Source organism: Brachyhypopomus gauderio, chromosome 5, assembly GCF_052324685.1.
Source record: "Brachyhypopomus gauderio isolate BG-103 chromosome 5, BGAUD_0.2, whole genome shotgun sequence".
Taxonomy (NCBI): domain Eukaryota; kingdom Metazoa; phylum Chordata; class Actinopteri; order Gymnotiformes; family Hypopomidae; genus Brachyhypopomus; species Brachyhypopomus gauderio.
The window spans coordinates 23,899,919-23,920,008 of record NC_135215.1 but is presented as its reverse complement, the minus strand read 5'-3'; the positions used below and the strand labels follow the sequence as shown (position 1 = coordinate 23,920,008).

General features: G+C 39.9%; 1 protein-coding gene across 8 annotated transcripts in view; it reads right to left on the bottom strand.

The window, feature by feature from the left end:
• Positions 1-6,521: 6,521 nt before the first annotated feature.
• The window catches only part of zdhhc17 (zDHHC palmitoyltransferase 17), a 57,969-nt gene continuing 44,400 nt past the window's right edge, over positions 6,522-20,090 (bottom strand). For 4 of the 8 annotated variants that reach the window (XM_077006586.1, XM_077006587.1, XM_077006589.1 and 1 more), the window contains 2 exons: positions 19,344-19,402; positions 17,861-18,751 (listed from right to left, as the gene is read on the bottom strand). In XM_077006586.1, coding sequence (XP_076862701.1) covers positions 18,224-18,751; positions 19,344-19,402 — 587 coding nt within the window. In that variant the 3' untranslated portion in view covers positions 17,861-18,223. Of the gene's footprint in view, positions 8,687-8,767; positions 8,863-8,941; positions 9,100-9,363; positions 9,448-17,860; positions 18,752-18,969; positions 19,042-19,343; positions 19,403-20,090 lie in introns of those variants that run through there. The other 4 variants (XM_077006588.1, XM_077006590.1, XR_013130978.1 and 1 more) reach the window with 3 other exon arrangements.

Genomic DNA, 20,090 nt, shown 5'->3' with positions numbered 1-20,090 from the left:
AATAGACTGCAGAGCAGGGCGTCGCCAGGACTGCATTATAGTAGTAAGCACACCGTTATATACGTGCAGCTGAATCGCAGCTGATCTGGAGCCGGTCGGCGGATAGTAAGCGGTAAGTGGATTTGAGCCGTATTTGGGCCGAAGGAACACAAAAACTACAAAGATCTGGTGTGGTGCCGGTCCGGTGTCATTCTGAGTCCGTCAGAACTCAGAAACAGCCTCATTCTGAGGAAGAATTGCTAAACTGGATATGTCAATACCAAATGAAAAGACCAAGTCTAAAGTATGACTACAGTTATGCGTAGGACCCACCACATTCTGAGTGATACCCACTGAATCAAGAATAGCTTGAAAATGTATGCTAAAAGAGTCACATAGATTTTCAAAATGGATATTAAAATCACCCACTATAATCACCTTATCGGCTGATAGCACTACATGAGACAGGAAGTCTGAAAACTCCTGCAAGAACTCAAGAGTATGAACCAGGGGGGCAGTAAATAGTAATTAACATAAATGACTGCAACGCTTTGTTGGTTGTTAAATTTGAAACATTAGATACAGTGAGGATGAGATGTTCAAAAGAATTAAACTTGAAGCCAAATTTTTGAGAAATGCCTATATCAGAGTCATATATTGTGGTGACCCCACCTCCTCGACCATTTGGACGGGGGCCATATAGTCGTCTGGTCGGGTCCAGGTTTCCGTCAAGCAAAGCATGCATAGATTATGATCGGTAATCATTTCATTAACAAGCAATGCTTTAGATGACAGTGATCTAATATTTAGTAGTCCTAGTTTCAGATTCAAACTGCTCTCTGAGGGAGCATAGTTAAATTTAATATTGATTAAATTTTGTCTACTAACTTTGCGAGAATTATTTTTGGTACTCAAGGAACAGACACAGTTTCAATCTGGTGTGACCTAGGTGACGTCTCTTTGCAGCTCGCAGACAGTCGGTTTAGCCTGTGTGTCTGCTGCCTGGCCTCGGCTCTGGTTTGTCAATCCCTATTAACTACTTCTACACTACCACTATTAAGCCAGGCCTGCCCTCAAAACGTGTCCAATTATCTATATAACCCACTTTGTTATCTGAGCACTATCCAGCGGTGTAGCGCCCATAACCTGCTGTAGGTCTCAGCGCCACACCGAACTAGAATGGGGCCAGAGCATATTACGGCGTCTGACATTGTCCCTGCTAACTCACACACCTCTTTAACATTATCCTTGGTGATCTCAGACTGTCTCAACCCCACATCATTGGTGCCGACGTGTATAACTATCTTAGAATATTTACGTTTAGCCAGCACCTTTAGATTAGCCCTGATGTCAGGCGCTCTAGCCCCCGGGATACACTTGACTATGGCCGCTGGTGTCTCTAAACTACTCACTACATTCACGTGTCGGAGCTGAGAGTCTCCTATCACCAGAGCTCTTTTAACAGGTCGCTCAGTCGGTGTATTACTGAGTGGGGCAAACCTGTTTGACACGGGAACCTGAGACGAACGGTGCTCAGCCCTATGGTTATGCCGCCGAGATGTCACCCATTCGCCCCGCTGCGAGGGCTCAAATGCCGGAGCTGAGGGCTCGCTAGCTACAGCTGTGCAAACCGGGCCTGCTACGCTATCTACGCTAGCTGCTACAAACTCTCTAGGACTTTCTAAAGCCCGCATGCGCTCCTCTAAAAGCGAAATCTTCTCCGTCATACTAATAATTAATCTACACTTCACACAAATAAAATTATTATCACTACTGACGGAAGAAGAGTAGCTATACATGCCACACTCAACACAAGCAACAAGCGACTCAGACATGATAAAATACGAAGATACTTAGCTTTGGTTAAGATGTCGAAATGTCGAAGATGTTTTCAGTCGAAAAACTCTCTGCACTTCAGGTGGGTAATTGTTGGAGGGGTTTGTGTTCACCTCAGTTTGCCCATGACCATTTGGATGATCCAGAGAAGTCATGTGAGAAAGTTCTGTGGTCAGATGAGACCAAAATAGAACTTTATGGTCTTAATTCCACTCGCTGCGTTTGGAGGACAAAGAATGAGTACCATCCCTACTGTGACCCATGGAGGTGGAAGCGTAATGCTTTGGGGGTGTTCTTCTGCACATGGGACAGGACGACTGCACTGTATTAAGGAGAGGATGACCGGGGCCATGTATTGTGAGATTTTGGGGAACAACCTCCTTCCCTCAGTTAGAGCATTGAAGATGGGTAGTGGCTGGGTCTTTCAACATGACAATGACACAAAGCACACAGCCAGGATAACGAAAGAGAGGCTCCCTAAGAAGCATATGAAGGTTCTGGAGTGGCCTAGCCAGTCTCGAGACCTAAACCCTATAGAAATTCTTTGGAGGGAGCACAAACTCTGTGTTTCTCAGTGACAGCGCAGACACCTGGCTGATCTGGAGAAGATCTGTGTGGAGGAATGGGCCAAAATCCCTGCTGCAATGTGTGCAAACTTGGTGAAAAACTACACAAAATGTTTGACCTCTGTAATTGCAAACAAAGGCTACTGCACTAAATGTTAACATTGATTTTCAATAATAAATATCATACATTTATTGAAACATATATACATATATCATACAAGAATAAAAAAAATCATACATTGAGATCTCAATTTTAAAAAAATTATTAAATTAGGTCTTTCACAGTGGACATGCACCTAAGATGAAAATTTCGCAGGGTGTTCAAATACTTATTTTCCTCACTGTACAGTTGTGATCAAATTTATTCAACCCCCACTGAAATAAAGTGTTTTGGCCAGTTTGACATTGATTTTGCATCATTTCAGTCATCTTATTTACAATTATATCAAAGAGGCACTTATAAATTAGACAAACATAACATAATATTTATGATGGAATAACCACAAATGTCTTTACTGTGCTCACATCATTATCAGTTTTATTCAACCCCCTAGTGACATTATTTTTTAGTACTTAGTACAACATCCTTTTCCAGTTATGACAGCTTTCAAGCGTGAAGCATAGCTTGACACAAGTGTCTTGCAGCGACCTATGGGTATCTTAGCCCATTCTTCATGGGCAAAAGCCTCCAGTTCAGTCACATTCTTAGGCTTGCGCACTGCAACTGCCTTCTTTAGGTCCCACCAGAGGTTCTCAATTGGATTTAAGTCTGGTGATTGCGATGGCCACTCTAGAATGTTCCAGCCTTTCATGTTCAACCATGCTCTAGTGGACTTGGATGTGTGCTTCGGATCATTGTCCTGTTGGAAGGTCCAACGTCTCCCAAGCCGCAGGTTTGTGACTGACTCCATCACATTTTCCTCCAAGATCTCCTGGTACTGAAGGGAATTCATGGTACCCTGCACACGTTGAAGCTTTCCTGTACCATTAGAAGCAAAACAGCCCCAAAGCATAATTGACCCCCCGCCATGCTTCACAGTAGGCAAGGTGTTCTTTTGTTCATAAGCCTGGTTCTTCCTTCTCCAAACATAGCGCTGGTCCATTGTCCCAAACAGTTCTAATTTAGTTTCATCTGACCACAGTACACTGTTCCAAAACCTTTGTGGCTTGTCCACATGACTTTTGGCATACTGCAGTCGACTTTTCTTGTTCTTTGGAGTCAGCAAGGGGGTGCGTCTGGGCGTTCTGGCATGGAGGTCTTCGTTATGCAGTGCGCGCCTTATTGTCTGAGCTGAAACTTCAGTGCCCACATCTGACAGGTCTTTTTTCAGTTCCTTAGCAGTCACGCGGGGATTTTTCTCCACACTACGCTTCAGGTAGCGCACAGCAGTCGCGGTCAGGATCTTCTTTCTGCCACGACCAGGTAACGTTTCCACTGTGCCCTTTAACTTGAACTTGCGAATGATACTTCCGATAGTGTCTCTTGGAATATTTAACAACTTCGCAATCTTTTTATATCCATTGCCATTCTTGTGAAGAGCAATAACCTCTTCTCTTGTCTTCTGGGACCATTCTCTTGCCTTCACCATGCTTGGAAACACACCAGTAGATGTCTAGAAGGAGCTGAGTATCACAGTCCTTTTAAATCTGCCTAATTGGTGCTTATCATGCTTGATTGCTGCTCGTTGACATCCACAGATGTTTTCAATACCTGATGGAAAACACTGGAATGAACCTCTGTTCTTAGGAGTGGTAGTCGTAAAGGGGTTGAATAATTGTGTCAATGAAGAAATCACAAAAAGGCCATTTAATACTTTATGACAAAAAAAATTGATGCTATCTTAGTTGCATTTAGTTCTTTAACAAGTCCTTGTAAGATTTCATTATGAACACAATTACAAATGTGCACTGAATTCCATAAAACCCTTTGCAGCATTGGGGGTTGAATAAATTTGATCACAACTGTATATTCAGTAAGCCCGTTTTCCCATGACATTCTATATTTCTAATTTAAAATTTCGGCATTGCTAGACTTCACACATTTGCCCGCTGTGCGGGCTCTAATGCTGGAGCTGGGGGTTCACTAGCTATGACTGGCAATTGGACCTGCTAAAGTAGATGCTACCTGCTGCTTTCTAGGACTTTCTAGAGTCACATAAATGCACTCCTCTAAACACAAAGTTTTCTCAACATATAAAATGATCACTACGTAATCTCTGGAAACACCACCAGCGCCTGCAGGACAGCGAAAAGCAGCTGCAGCACCTCCAGTCCCGGGACCAAGGGATTAATTACCCCGTACGGACATCTCAATGGCTTTGTCTTATGAGAAAAAGGACATTTCTCCAAAGTTGATGAAAAATGGTATATCTTTATTACAATAAAAGCAGTAATGTAGTACATGAATGTACTACGGATTCAGCGGAGCAGGACTGAACACTTGGTAATAAAACACACCATATATACATTTGCAAATACCACACCCTGCCTAAGCTCCTTACTTGATGTCAATTGTCTATGACCAATGTTTTGTGCAGTCAGTATGAAAATACCACCACAGCTCCATCACTCAGTCTCAGAATCCCTTTAAGCTGATTACATCTCCTGGCCCCACACCAAGAGCTGTTGCGGCCCTTCCTGCTTTGCTTTTTCATATGCTAAATAAACCAAATGGTCTCCCAATTTTGGAGACAACCTGGTTTAGGCCTTTAATGACGACAATGTCACTGACTGCAGTGAGAGAATCCTTTGGGTCCATAATGGAATTTTAGTGATTAAATTCTAAGTGGTCAGAATTCAGTAACTATAAGTCACATCAAGACATGCTTACAAAGACATAGAACGTAATGAGTTTGTAAAGAACAAAATTGGCCATTCGGAGGCTACAGAGCACAATTTCCTACCTCGCATATAAACACAGCTGTGATTTGTACTGCAAATGGCCTGAAATTGTTAATGAGATCAACACAAAAGTTTAGACACACATATGGTATACGTCTCCTGCTGCATTTGAGTTTTGACCCTGAATGGCTTGCATGAAGCAATACACTGCATCTGATTTTAAACCTTTAAAAGTCATGCGGCATTGAGTGTTTGCAATGTAGAGACAAATAAATGTTAATTGAGCTGAACAGCCTTGTAAATATAACAAAAATACTTTGCAAGTATTATGATTTGATTAAAATCTTTGACTACCTGTTTAAAGATCAAGGGTCAACATGTACAATACTTGGTCATCTTTGAAGACTCTTCATAAAATTTCTATTCAAATGTGAGCCATTTTTGACAATGTACTGCAGTTGGGTCCTAATGTATCAGAAATAACTACATAATTATCTCAGATTTAGGAATGAAAAGACATTACTGTCACATGTCTATAAAAACAAAAAAAATATATTACATGCTTATACAGCTGTTACACACAAACACTGCCAATTCACACAAAGCTTTACAGACTTGTACAGCAGACTTGAGCATAAATATGGGCTGCAATAACATGCAAAACAAAGTTTCTCAATGACCCGGTTTGTATGGATCATATTTAGAAGCTTCTAGTCTTCCATCTATGCCTTGTGGACCCCTTCTGTTCAAGGAGCCCAAGAGCTGATGTGACTTGACCAACAACTACCACTTGTAACTATATTTTAATAGCTGATCTGTATTTATTCTGGTCAGACAGTGACAAGTTTTACTTTATGCATTATTAGGTTAAGGCAACAGTCAGTGTTGTGATGTCTGTGTGCAGAAGACTTTTATTTAATAGTTGTAGGAAGAAAAATAACATGCTATATGGAGTATCAAATGGAGTGAAAATCTCACTTCTTCTGATGGTATAACTTTTCTGTCCCATCCATCTTTTATGCATTTATACTTCAAGCCACCTATTATAGAACAATGTAAAAGCACTATAAAAAAGAAAGCTAGAATGTCCTTTTTGTTTCATCTATGCACACAAATGGAAGATTTAAAATTATCTGGACATACTGAAAACTGAAAATACTGAAAATTTTTTTATTAAATCCATTAAAATTAAACCATGCCTGAAAATGATGAAGTGCTATAGTTGGTGATCAGCTGAGGCAAACCATGGGAATTTGTATTTTTTTTTCACATGGAGAAAAAGGCAGAGAAGTTGATGTGTCAAATATTTCCTTATAATTTTATTATTCTTGCACCATTTGTTCTATCTTGCTGGATGACAGCAATAGACACATCAAATCCATCTGGTATGAATGAATGAGACCCCCAAGTCCCCTTTAGGGCTTTAAGACTGTAGTGTTTGAGCAATCACTTCCTTTTTGCAGACCCAGTAGTCTGAAAATAGTTTGATCTGATTTTACTGTCCTCAAATCCTCTAGTTTGTACATCCAGTGGGATAACAAATCAAGCAAACTGACAAAGAATATCTCCCATTTGACTATTAATATGTATGAAACATTCAAATATATCAGTATACAAGGTTGACAAACATTACAGGGCCCTCATCACAGACATGATCCCAAAGCATCCCAAACTTGGTTAAGTTCCACATTAGGAGACATGTGAAGGGCCTATGAAGGACACACACTAATGATACATGAACTGGATTTAAAGTGATAAAAGAACCCTTGCAAATACTGAACAATTACTATGTACAGAAGCCTGGGGGCGTTGGGGAGGGGGGCAAGCTTTGGGGCAGAAGGGGAGGTGACGATCACTATATCAACAGCCCCATATTCAAGCTTTGCACATGCACTGGATATGCACGGGTTAAAATGTCTATACACAGCTGTGGCACACACCACTAAAAGCTACAGTCATAAACGTGTTCATTTGTTTTTTACCTCTATTTGTTAACATCAAAATCAAACAAACAAAAAATAAGGAGCAGCTTCAACTAACACTGACAAAAAATTTAAATAGTCACTCACAAAAATCTAAGTTGTGTATGTACAGATGCACATTCTTTACATCAGTTCAATGTGTTCGTGGCTGCTGAGAGTCCACCTGCCACTCAAACCAGAAGCTGAAGTTAAGGAGAGCAGGGGAGGGGCTGCTTCTGCTTGTTCATGGGAAGAGTTCTTTCAGGAGTGGTAGAAACCAAGCCTGGATTTTCAGTAATAACCAAGAAGCTCAAAGATAATCAGTGCATTGTCTTTGGCAGGCAAACAAAAACAGACATTTGAAGTTATTTTAAAAAAATAAATAAAGTTTAATAGAGTAAAAATGAAAAAGCTAGAAAGAGTCTTTCTTGTAAGCAAAGGGGCAAATATATTTAATGGATCACTCAAATAGGCATCACTGATCAGTCATATGGGTAAATTACATCCTTTCCCCTTTCCTGTAGTCTCTGAGATACCCTGCAATGGTAACCTGTACATACCTAATAATGCACACAGAAAATGAAAAGACTGTGAGTTCAAGATCGTCTACAAGAACAACATGGTATCATAAAATCAATTTTAGAAAATATTAAATAGATTTAAAATAAATATTGTCACATGATTAAGATGAAATAAACACTGCCTTGCAAAAGTATTCATATACTATGAATAACAACTACATTAATAAATTTTTACAGCCCTACTCCTTCCATTAACTGTTAAATAAAATGCATGTATTTATTGCAATAGAAAGTCACTCCGATTTGAATTCTTTTACGAGCCAGTGTATCAAGGTGAGAAAACAGCACTATCACCAGGACTAAGTCACAACTAAGTAGAATTTCCTACCAAGACTTTTTTTTTTATCACACAAACATCCCTCATCACAGACATGATCTGAAACCAGCCCAAACTTAATTTCCACACCAGGAGCACACAAAATGAACCCAACAAAACACAACGATGAAATAAAGTCTGTAACAAGAGGTCAACCAAAAGAACGAAACACTTAAATGGCTCTGATGCACAGTAAAGGATATACCTCCCTCCTCAGGCTAGCCATTGTGATGGGTGTTGGCTGGATTCGCTGTAGCATTGTGGAAAAGGAGCAGGATTGTGTTTAGTTGGTGTCAATAAGCAGCATGCTACTGCTGACTGTATTTTGCAGTTTTTGGTGAAGGAGATGGTTCAGGCAAGTGCAACCCCCCCCCATGCTGTGTTGCTTCGATTCATTCCAAATGTTGGAACGCCTCTCCCCTCCTCGCTCCTTTGCTTCCCATTTTCTCTCTTGCTCCTTGGCTGTGTTACACAAGTTGGTAGCCTGACCCGGAGGACTGGTCATATTCTATTACATACTGAGATGTCCAGTCTACAACAACAGGCCGCAGCAGACCACAGCATCGCAGCTCAAAGAAGTCTATGAGGTTCCGCATACACCCATGACTGCAACACACATGAAGAAAGACTGGTATAAGCATGATGAATAATCACCATTTTTCCTACTACATAAGTGCTGAAACTCACTTGAACGGGCTCTCAATCGATGTGGCTGTAACCTTGAAATGCTTATACCTCCTGGCATTCATCCGCTCATTTGTAGTGATGCCCAAACCAACAATCTAGAGAGAGAAAACAAATCATTACATGAAACGCCCTTGCACACACAAACAAAAGTTTGCTGTGTAATGTCCACCTGACCTGGTACAGCTGGCACATAATGAGGACTGCAACCCACATGAAGTGGAAAATACTATTCAGAAACATCCAGAACATCCACGGAGAGCAGGTGGCAATCTGTGTAATGTAGATCCAGATGCCATCTTTACCATAACTCGTTGCACAGTGGATTTTCCAGTCTAGAGGAAGAGAGGATTCAATATTACAATAAACTGGGTTTCATCATTCATCATCATTCATCATTCACTCACTGTGGGTTAAGGTCCCAGTGTGGACCTACTAAAAACTCACCAGCACTCCAACTGTACTACCACACCAGATAGCGGCTTTACGCTCATGCAGCATTTGATTGTTATCTTCAGTGTCTCATTGTACAAGATGAATTCAGATAAAGCTCATGAGCTGTGGGACCATGTTTCTTTGAAGAAAGTACTGTTACTCACAGCAAATGCATCCATACATCATCCAGCAGATCATACACAGCAGAAAGAACAAGTAGCCCATGAAGTATCTGTGATTCCCACTTCCTGCACACAGATAAAAGAGAGAGAAAAAACAAAGGGAGTCATTTTTGCTTTTTGAATTAGTGTAGAAGCTTCAATAGACACCAAAGACCTCAAGAGTATGGGCTCAAACGAGTAGTATTTATGTGAGTGACATTGTACACAAGGTAACACAAGGTATCTGTAACACAAGGCTGTAGATGCTAAATGTTTTGTGTGTGTTTTCACAGAGAACGTGATCCACAGAGGAGCATTGGTTGAAAGCATTGGTTTTCTGTGGAAAGTAAATTACTTTTTACAGCTCTGAGGCTTACCTGCCACAGATTTGCACCTTATTCCAGTCTTTTGATGCATTGGAAAGCAGAACCAAAAGCTGCTTTTTTGCAGAATTCAACCTTTTCTTGCTGTGTTAGCGCATGTAAATAGAACATGTTTTACTATGGTGACTGAAACCCTATAACCAGTTGCCTGATGTGAGGCAAGTTAATGATCATGTGCTACTATTTCACCTTGAAGATGTGTCAGACGCTATGCCAAAACATGATTCTAGAGTGCTATGCTGCTATTTTTCCTCCATGGACATGCCTTAGACCACAGGCCAAATGTGGCCCGCCGTGTCATTTTATGTGGCCCGCGAGAGCTTAAAAAGCCAAATTGTCCAAAAAAAAAGGGACGTAAATGTGAGCAAAAACTACATTTCCTGCAATTATGTTACCCGCGAAGTTACGGCATCTCGACACTGCAGTGTTTCCATATCGATACGATTTTCCCAATAAGTGTAATTGGGAAATACAAATAATGATCCCAAAATGTCCAGGAAGAGAAACATCGATGCAGATAGAAGGGTGTTTCAAGATGGGAAAGCGATGTTTGCGCTTCAAAGAGAAAAACGGGTATGAAGCGGTGACGGTTGTCAAAGAGTACAATATACGTTGGCATTTTGCGACCAAACACGGAGCTAAGTATGCCAAAATTAGCCATCAAGAAAAACAACGAATTGTCAAAGAATTAAAAAGCAAACTGCAAATCGCAACAGAATGTGTTCACAACCACAAACGAAACGGCAGTAAAAGCTGCTTTGTTGTGGCTAAAGAAATTGCCGCGCCTCAGTCTTTTTCAGAGGAGTATTTTTGAAGCACAATCGCTATTTTCACAGTAATTTGATATTTCAAGTTTTGAACAAAGTAAATAAATTTTTCTTTACTCACTTGGATAGTTTGATCGTTGATTGATGGACATAACGATTATGCCGATGTGGCCCGCGGTGAAAATGAGTTTGACTGCCTTAGACGATAACAGTACTCGATGCTTTTGACCATAGTTAATTGTTTTTGAATAAATGGTTTTGTCTCTATTGAGTCTACCTTCTACTAAGGTTTCTCCCTCATGTCATCTCAATTAACTTTCTACTAAAGGTCTATTAAATAGGCTGGAGACACTCACAGGTCAAGCACTCTCCTGGTTCAGATTCTACCTGACAGATTGTTACCAATTTGTACTTGTAAATAACGAATGTTCAGAACGTACAAAGGTAAAATATGGTGTCCCACAAGGATCTGTATTGGGGCTCATATTATTTTCATTGTATATTCTACCACTGGTCACAATCATTCATAGGTATGGTATTAGCTTCCATTGCTACACAGATGACAGTTGTATATATTTTCTTATCCGGATGATGTCAATACTACTCTAAAAATTGAGAACTGCGTCCAGGACATAAAAAACTGGATGGCATCTAATTTTCTTTCTACTAAATTCCTATAAGACTGAGGTGTTGATTCTTGAGATACCCGTCGCTGCAGAAGCAAAAGTCCAGGGGGTGGAGCTGGATCTAGATCTAACTCCTCCCACCGTGGTGTTTTCATTGGTCTGAAGTAATTGCACTACGCAGGAGGAGTTGTATCAGATCAGCCATTTCAAATCACTGTTGCCGTCCTAAATTGCTATTCTTATTTATTCACTTGACGTTCATTTGTGAACAATCACGAATGTGAAAGTTCATAATAAACCAATTTTCATCTCGCTAATGCTAGCAACTAGTTTCCTTTGGTGATTATACTAAATCAGACTGTTTCTGTTTGCACGAACAATCACTGTTAAGTTTATCTAATCTAGGTGTCTAAACTAAGTAAGTGACTGTAAAAACTGATGTTAGAAGACGAGCGGTTAGCTAAACAGAATACAACAGAATAAAACAGAATGTATTAAATACTTATGTATGTTGTGTTCTTCACATTGGACATACACTGTTAAATTAATTAGTGTATGCTGTAGTTACTTATAATGTGTAATGGTTGTGCTGTTCGGTACCGTATGGACATTTCGAGGGGGATTGTTATTCAGTAGTACGTGCATGTAATGGCCATGATCCTCATTAACCAGTTCACTGAAAAACTTCACAACTAATATCATGCTATTTATATTTTTCCATCCATCTATAGATGCAAATCACGGTTTTGAAAAAAGGACAGACGCTTTCAGTTGTGCAGTGCACTACATGTAGTAAATACCATTGTCCATTCTGCACACCTGAAGTGTACCGTCCTAATGAAAAAAGTAATTTTATTAAAGGTAAAAAAAATGAAATAGTACATATTTAAGAAATGTACTGTAGGCCTACTTTATTATGTTGGCAATCACAGATCATTATTCCTGTCCACTTTTACCTTTTCTTGTAAACGTGTATTGTGTTATTTAAATACCATTTAAAGAACATTTTGATCTTTAAACGGTAGAAGTCTTAAGGGTGAATTAATTGGATTTATATTTCCTGGTCAGAAAACGTAAGCGACATGTAGGAGGAGTTGGATTAGATGCAGCTCCGCCCACCCCCTGGACCGACCAAAAGAAACTATGGACGGTGGGAGGAGTTGGATCTAGATCCAGCTCCACCCCCTGGACTTTTGCTTCAGCAGTGATGGGTACTTGTGATTCTTGGACCCAAAGCTGCTAGAAGCAATTGGTCTGATATTCCTCTTACCCTAGATGTCTTTTCAGTAACACCTAAATCTACCGTAAAAAGCTTAGGTGTTGATTCAGATGTTTCATTTGACACACATATATGCAATGTCACCAAGGCTACCTTTTTAATTTACATAATATCACCATGCTGAGACATTTACTTTCTTGAGCTGACACAGAGAAACTGGTCTATGTTTTTGTCTCATGAAGCTTGGACTACTGTAATGGCATTCTAATTGGATGCTCTAAATAGTCCATAAAGAAACTACAACTTGTACAGAATGCTGCAGAATGAGTCCTAACTAAGGTTAGAAAATTCTATCATATTAGTCCTACTCTCTCTGCGTTACACTGGCTTCCGGTTAAATATCGAATTGAAGTAAAAATTCTTTCGTTGACCTAACATTTGTTTGCTCCTGCTTCCTGTTTTCTTACTGTTCAGATGCTTTTCTGCTAGCTCTGCTTGATCTGTACAGTTATTTCATTTATTTGAGTTATATTTACAAGTTAAAAGTTATTTTTACAAGGTAAAGGGACTCATTACTCATTACTTCACTTGGTAAGCTTTTTTAAATTAATCTATAAAGGAACGTTTAGCATTTTTGACATTCTGACAGACACTGCGAGTGAGCTGTTTTTTGCGCCTCAATCCTCAGAATCAGAATTGCCTTTATTGTCATTATAACTTGCATTAAAAAGAAATTTGATTCTACTCCAAGGTGTTTGTTGGGACAATAAATACACACAATGACATAAAATGACAAGTTAAAAAGTAGTGCCACATTTGTAAATGGTTCGGTAGATTATTTCCATGATATGTTGAATATTGCACAAAGCTATTTACAGTGTTTGTTACATAATATTGCAGGTGGGAAGTATTTTACATGGGTTGTATTGCACATGGGAATTTACATTATTGTTGCCGTTATTTACATGTTGTGCAGTGATGACTCTTGGGTAAAAGCTGTCTCTGAGCCTACTTGTTTTGAGCAACCTGCACCGACGGCCTGAGGGTAACAGGTCAAATAGGTGATTGCTGAGGTGTGATGTGTCACAACCTTGTGAGTGACCGGTTTTAGTGCACTGTTTCTATCGGCGGCTGTTATTGTTCCCAGCTGTGAAATATCTGCCAGAACTTCTTGGGTGTCAATTTTGCATTTTGGAATTTTAATTGGATATTTCAACCTTGTGTGCCCAGTGCTTTTGATATTGTTTTGATTATGGCTCATGCTTCCACGTCATTTGATTTGAGTGTATCAAGCTGTCTAAGAGGGTTGCGAAACTTCAGGAAAAAATCCATACCTTACACTCTATAAGGGAGGATGAAGAATTTCTGGACTCGATTCTTGCCACGCAAACTGCTGATAAAACCGTCCCGGTGACTGGCAAAGAAAGAGACGTCTCTCTGCATTGTCGCTGGGATGTAATGGGGGCAAAGCCTAAGCTCATCTTGGCCTCAACTCCCAATCCAGTTAACAACAACAGTGATAAGAGCTGGACTCTTGTTCAGGGGAAGGAGCACAGCAGAAACCAACACAGCAGCGGTGGCAAGCAGCCATCTCCAGAACAGAACATTCTTTTATATAACAGATATGAAGTTCTCGCCTCAACTGGAGTAGCAGAAATTGAGCAGCCTCACCACATCATACTGCCTCCCTCTCCAGGACTTCAAGGACATCAAACACACCTAATCAGCATCAGAGAACCTACTCCAGTCTGGCTGCTAAGCAACAGCATGCAAATAACTCTGGCCACATGCGGACCATCCACCAGGCTGCCAACCGTGCTAGCCAGCAGCATGCTAACAAGCATGCTAAGAGTCTTTGCCATCAGTGCGGCCACACGCGTCCCAACCACCAGCTTGCAAACCATGCCAGTCGACGGCTAACTAATAAGCATGCTAATAGTGTTAGCCATCGGGGTGCTAACCATGTTAGCCATCGGGGTGCACCAGTATTAAGGCCTTTTGCTTTCCTCGTGTTACTGTCTATGAAGTGGTACCTATGATACCTATGGTTACATTACAGTTCTTTTAAATAGCTGGTGGCATGGCTCTCAAAATCGAAATAAAAATGTAATCAGAAGAAAATATAGTACTACAAATTGTAACAAACAAAATTTGATCCCAGTGAAATGCACAAGTGATCTTCAAGTCTTCAAAGTCTCCTTACTAAATGTCTGCTCACTCACAAACAAGTCTTTTATAATAGCTAATTTAATTGAAGATTATTGTCTGGACTTTCTTTTTCTAACAGAGACTTGACTTCGCCTCCCGAATTTAACTATTTTAATGTCTCTAGAGTAAATAAGAGAGGTGGTGGTGTTGCATGTTTTTACCAGACGTGTGGACTCGAGTCCGACTTGAGTCACTAAACTGATGACTTGTGACTTGACTCGACAACATCACTGAAGACTTGCGACTTGACTTAGACTTTACCTTTACTGACTTGGAATCGGACTTCAGCTTTAAGACTTGAAAAGACTTGAAATCCTTATTTTAACATAATAAATAAGTAATATAGAATCGCATAACTGATCATTTTGTATTAAATGGTGCTGTAAAATGTGAACTGCTCAGCTCAGTTTATCCGTAACCGATCGGGGGAGGGGGGCAGCAGCATTGAATTTGTGCGGAGAGGAGCAACATGCTCCCTGTTCATTATATACATTATCCTGAACATTATCCTGTTCAATTATAAAGATTATGCTGTTGTGAATAAAAGAACTGTGACATGCAAGACATGTGAAGTCAGGATAAGAGATGGAGATGCAGCCACTTTAAACTTTGTTCGACATTTGAGGCTGCACTCTGCTATGTATATTTCACATAATGCTATAACGGTTAGCTAGCTAGCTGGGATGTGATAACTTGGGGGCCGAAAATGAATTTTTACAAGGGTCCACATGAGCAACTTGAATTGTGTGAGCAGTCCACACCAACGATAATTCGAAAGCGGGGACCGGGGGACGGACCGACGAACGGACGAACAAACAAACGAAAGTCACTGAGGCGAGGGGGGGGGGGGGGGGGGACAACGACAATTGCGACACCTCACTCAAGCGAACCAAAATGCCTCAAACGCCTAACGTTAGTCTGACTAACTTAATATACTACTAATCAACTGCATCAATTGTGTTAAATATTGAAATTACATCTGGTGACTTGACTAGGACTTGAAGTTTAAGACTTGGGACTTGACTCGAGACTCACTTGTATTGACTTGGGACTTGACTCGAGACTCACTTGTATTGACTTGGGACTTGACTCGAGACTTGATTGTATTGACTTGGGACTTGACTCGAGACTTACTTGTTACTTGCAATTTGGTGACTTGTTCACATGTCTGGTTTTTACCATAAAGCATTCTGCTGTAAGCAGATCTCATTAGGGGAACATCCTACATTTGAACATCTGGCAGTACAACTCAAAAGTACTTATTCAGTTCTTTTGATTGTTATACATCATCCTCCAAAACTACATACACATTTTCTTGAAGATTTTCAAGATGCATCAAGCCCAACTCATAAGCATGGCCACATTTTAGATGTGATCATTTCTAAACGCATAGAGGTTAATAATAATGAAATTATTGATGTTGCAATCTCTGATCATTTTGGTGTATTTTTAAATATGTCATTATCTATTAGAACACTCAGTGAAAAGTGCACAATAACCAAGAGTTATCTCAGTGCCGACAGTGCCGTGGCCTTCACAGACATGATACAGTTAACATCCATCTATAGTTGCTATAGATTAGCCTGCCTGAGCCACATGCTAATCACTGGCACATGAGCAGTGTATGTTTAAATCAATGGTTGTTTAAATTGTTGTTCACATACTCAACCTGTATTTGATATCTTTTTTGCATGCTTCTACCCAAGAGGATTCCACACAAGCACCTAGGAGATGGTCTGGCTTGCCAGTGGATGTGCTGATGCTGGGGTTGGATGTGCCATTGCTGCAAGAGGACACGCTGATGCCAACTCCTACCGGAGGCTCACCATCTGCATTGAAGGGACTGTGACTACTTGGCCTGGAATTACAACTATAATTATAGAACTACATTTGGACTATAAATACGGACTTCTGCTAGCGGGCCTAGAAGGTTTCTTCATAATCCCCGCCATCATATGGAGTTTTTCCTTGCCACTGTCGCCTCTGGCTTGCTCATTAGGGATCTGGTCCCATACAATTGTAAAGCTGCTTTGTGACAACATGTGTTGTAAAAAGCGCTATATAAATAAATTTTACTTGACTTTACTTTCCTTGCTGCTATCAGTTTTGGATTGGCTCGTATTTGTTTTTAAACTATATTAATGAAATTGAACTGAATAAAAAGGTTTTTTAAAGGACCAGAGGCTGGTCTTTCATAAAGTGCACTTCTTCCTTCACCTCATTTTTTGACAGCCTCTCACCGATATGTATTGTCTGCTTATCTACAGCATCACAACAAATAATTAAAAAAATCATGGAAGCAAAAGCCTTGTGCAAAGAAAATTACTTACACAACCAAAACCACTCTTGTCTACAACTGCTTACACTACGCAAGAGGAAATAATTCTGCGCAGAATCCAAAGTGAACACTGACACAACACCAATCACAACTGATTTCTAGCGGCCTTCTCAGGTAGAAAGAACAGTCAAGTATCAGGCAAATATTACGCATATGCAAATAGCCAACCTTAGAGTGGTTTTCCTTGTGGAAGTACTTCTTCAAGGAATAAAAGTGTTTTTGCTTGCACATTTTGATTTGATGTGATGGCATTTACTACATATTCCATTATATCAAGGAGGGTAACAGTCCATCTGCCAAAGAAGCCAAAGCACTTGTTCAGGGTATCTGCACATTTTTAAATCTCAAATTCAATGACTTTTAAGACCTTTTTAATACCTCTCACAAGAAAAAATAATACTATTACCGGGGATGCAGGTGTGTTCCACATCGTTGACGGGGGGGGGGGGGGGGGGGGGGGGGGGGGTTGGCGAACGAAAATTGTTGACGTTGTTGAGGCCGTATACTCCAACGCTAGGAATCTAGCACTAGGACCCTGGAGCGGTTATTTTCTGCATTAGCGCTAGATTCGGCAAAGTTCACATCGCGCCAGAACAACTGAACAACACACACTTATAATAATTTAATGCCTCCCCTGATAAAATTCCAGACATTTTAAGACATTTTTAGGCCTTGAATATGGAAAACTAAATTTAAGACATTTTAAGACTTTTTAAGGACCCGCGGGTACCCTGTTGTTAAAAAGTAAAGATAATACTTAAGGGTGTGTTAGTGTTGATAACTGAGTGTTGGGAAGGTTACTTTTAAAATGTAATCCCTTACAGATTACTGATTTCATCACTCAAAATGTAATTTGTAACAATCAGTTACATTACTTCAAGTGAGTAACTGTAATCTGATTACTTTGGATTACTTACAATATTGTCATTTTTTTAAGCCTGAATGAATGTAGCAACCACTTAATGCATATTATTGTTTTATTTTTCTTTCCAGTGAACAAATAGATTAACACATAAAACAGCCTTTTCAATCACCCTATTAAAATACTTATGAAACCATTTCATGAAACACTTCTATTCTAGTCAGGTGGAGACAAAATAAAGAAAAAAAAACATATGAACAGGTCAAGTCAATGCTGCAGGCTCGCTTAGGTGGGGCATGATGGTGAATCATGGCAATGTGCACCGACTTAGTCTTTGATTATCTTGTGTGTACTGTTGTGTGTGTGTGTGTGTGTGTGTGTACTGTTGTGTGTAATGTCTTCCAGATCATCCCCCGTGTCTGCATCTCCAAATTCATTGAAAGCCTTGACAAACTGTAGCTCAAACCTTGCCTTGGATCTGATATTCGGCATGCACCTGGCTTATTTTGGCAGCAATGACATCATGGGTGTGACGTCCTCTGACTCTCTCACATGCCAGAGCAGCTGATTTGCACTCCAATGTGTCTGGCTCAATCCAGTGGCATGTGATGCCAATGAAACTTCGGTGATGGGCTGTCCATATATCTGCTGTTGTGCACACATGCTCAATATGTTGAAGAACTTCAACTGCTGTCAGCTTCATCCTCTTGAAGTTTTCTTCCATTTGGGCCATTATTGTTTTCCTGCAAACAGGGCTCTTTCCCCCACTTAGTCCTTCCACCAAGTTGCGAAAGGTGCTTTTTTCCACGATGGAAAAGGGCTGAACCTCACTGACGATGTAGTCAAAAACCAATGAGTTGACTTTTCTTTGTGTGATGGCAGAAGTGGTGGTTAGGGTGGCTTGCTTGAGCTGAGGCTTGCTTGAGTCATTGGACTCCATGAGGCGCGATGTGGCTGCCTGGGTGACCATGACTCTGGGATGCTTCCTCTAAAAAATAAAATAAAATAAAGACAAAATATCAATGTTAGAGAGATGTCTCCATATCAGATCACCCTCCACCCCACTGTTAACTGGCATAACATTTAAAACAAATTAAGTTTACATTAACTACTGTTTACATTAACTACTTCTTTTTATGGACACATAAAAATTTCATATGCAAACCCGAGTGCCTTTACAGAAACATTTCATAATTCATTTTCCACCTGAAATCATAGCGGCAGCGGTCGTCAGGCACCGGTTTCCGTTTACAGTAAAACGGATTATCGCATCGTAATCTGGAGAGTCAGACAGTTTGAATGGTATATGTCCACATTGGATAAAATATGTATTTATAAAAACCGCAAATATGAAATGTATTAATCATATTTTTAATAAAACAATTTTTGCAGAATATGTTTCTTTTCTGAAAGGAAATACAGCTAAACTGGCTAGATAGCTGGAAAGCAGCTAAGCTCTAAGCTTTCATATGACATATTGGGTGTCTATATTGAACCTGTAATTACTCATAAACACTGGCAAATATTAATCAAGGAATGGTAAGGGATGGCGCCAAAAACAGATATTGCACTGTACTTACCAATAGATGTTTCCGTAGGTTGGAAGTAGAGTCTTTGGACGTCAAAAGCAAATTCTTTGCTGGCAAACAGAGTTTGCATTGCACAATCAAATTCCACCCATCCTTCTCCTCTTTAAATATAAAATGGTTATTGAATTTCCAGGAATTAAATGCATTTTTGCCAGGGCATGGCAGGCTCTCGTCGTCAGGCTCCATTGCGCGGACTAATACTGTCTGGTAAACAGGTGAGGGTGTCTGACGTGAGTGACGCCTCACCAACATTCTGACCAGGAGGTTGTGAATCATAGAATATTCTGATGTCGTGATTTATGTGAATGTGATTGCGTTTTGTCAGTGTTGGATTGGAAGACCAAAAATAGGAAAGTACCACAATGTAATCCCTTTATTTTAGCAGAGTAACTGTAATCTGATTACCACTTTCTGAAGCAGTAACTGTAACGGATTACAGTTACTCATAATTTGTAATCTGATTATGTAACGCCGTTACATGTAATCCGTTACTTCCCAACACTGATAACTGATTAATTAACCATTAGTTATATGTTGCTTAACTGCTCATTATGCATTATGTTACTTAGTAAATAAGATTAAATACTTAAATATTAGGAATTAAGTATACTGTTAAATTACAGCTTAGTTTGTCATCAATTCATAGATTAACTCTATGTACTCATTGTCACTTATTACACAACCAATGAACTTGTATGTGTGTTTATTCATGACGAAGTAACATGACATGTTCTAGAA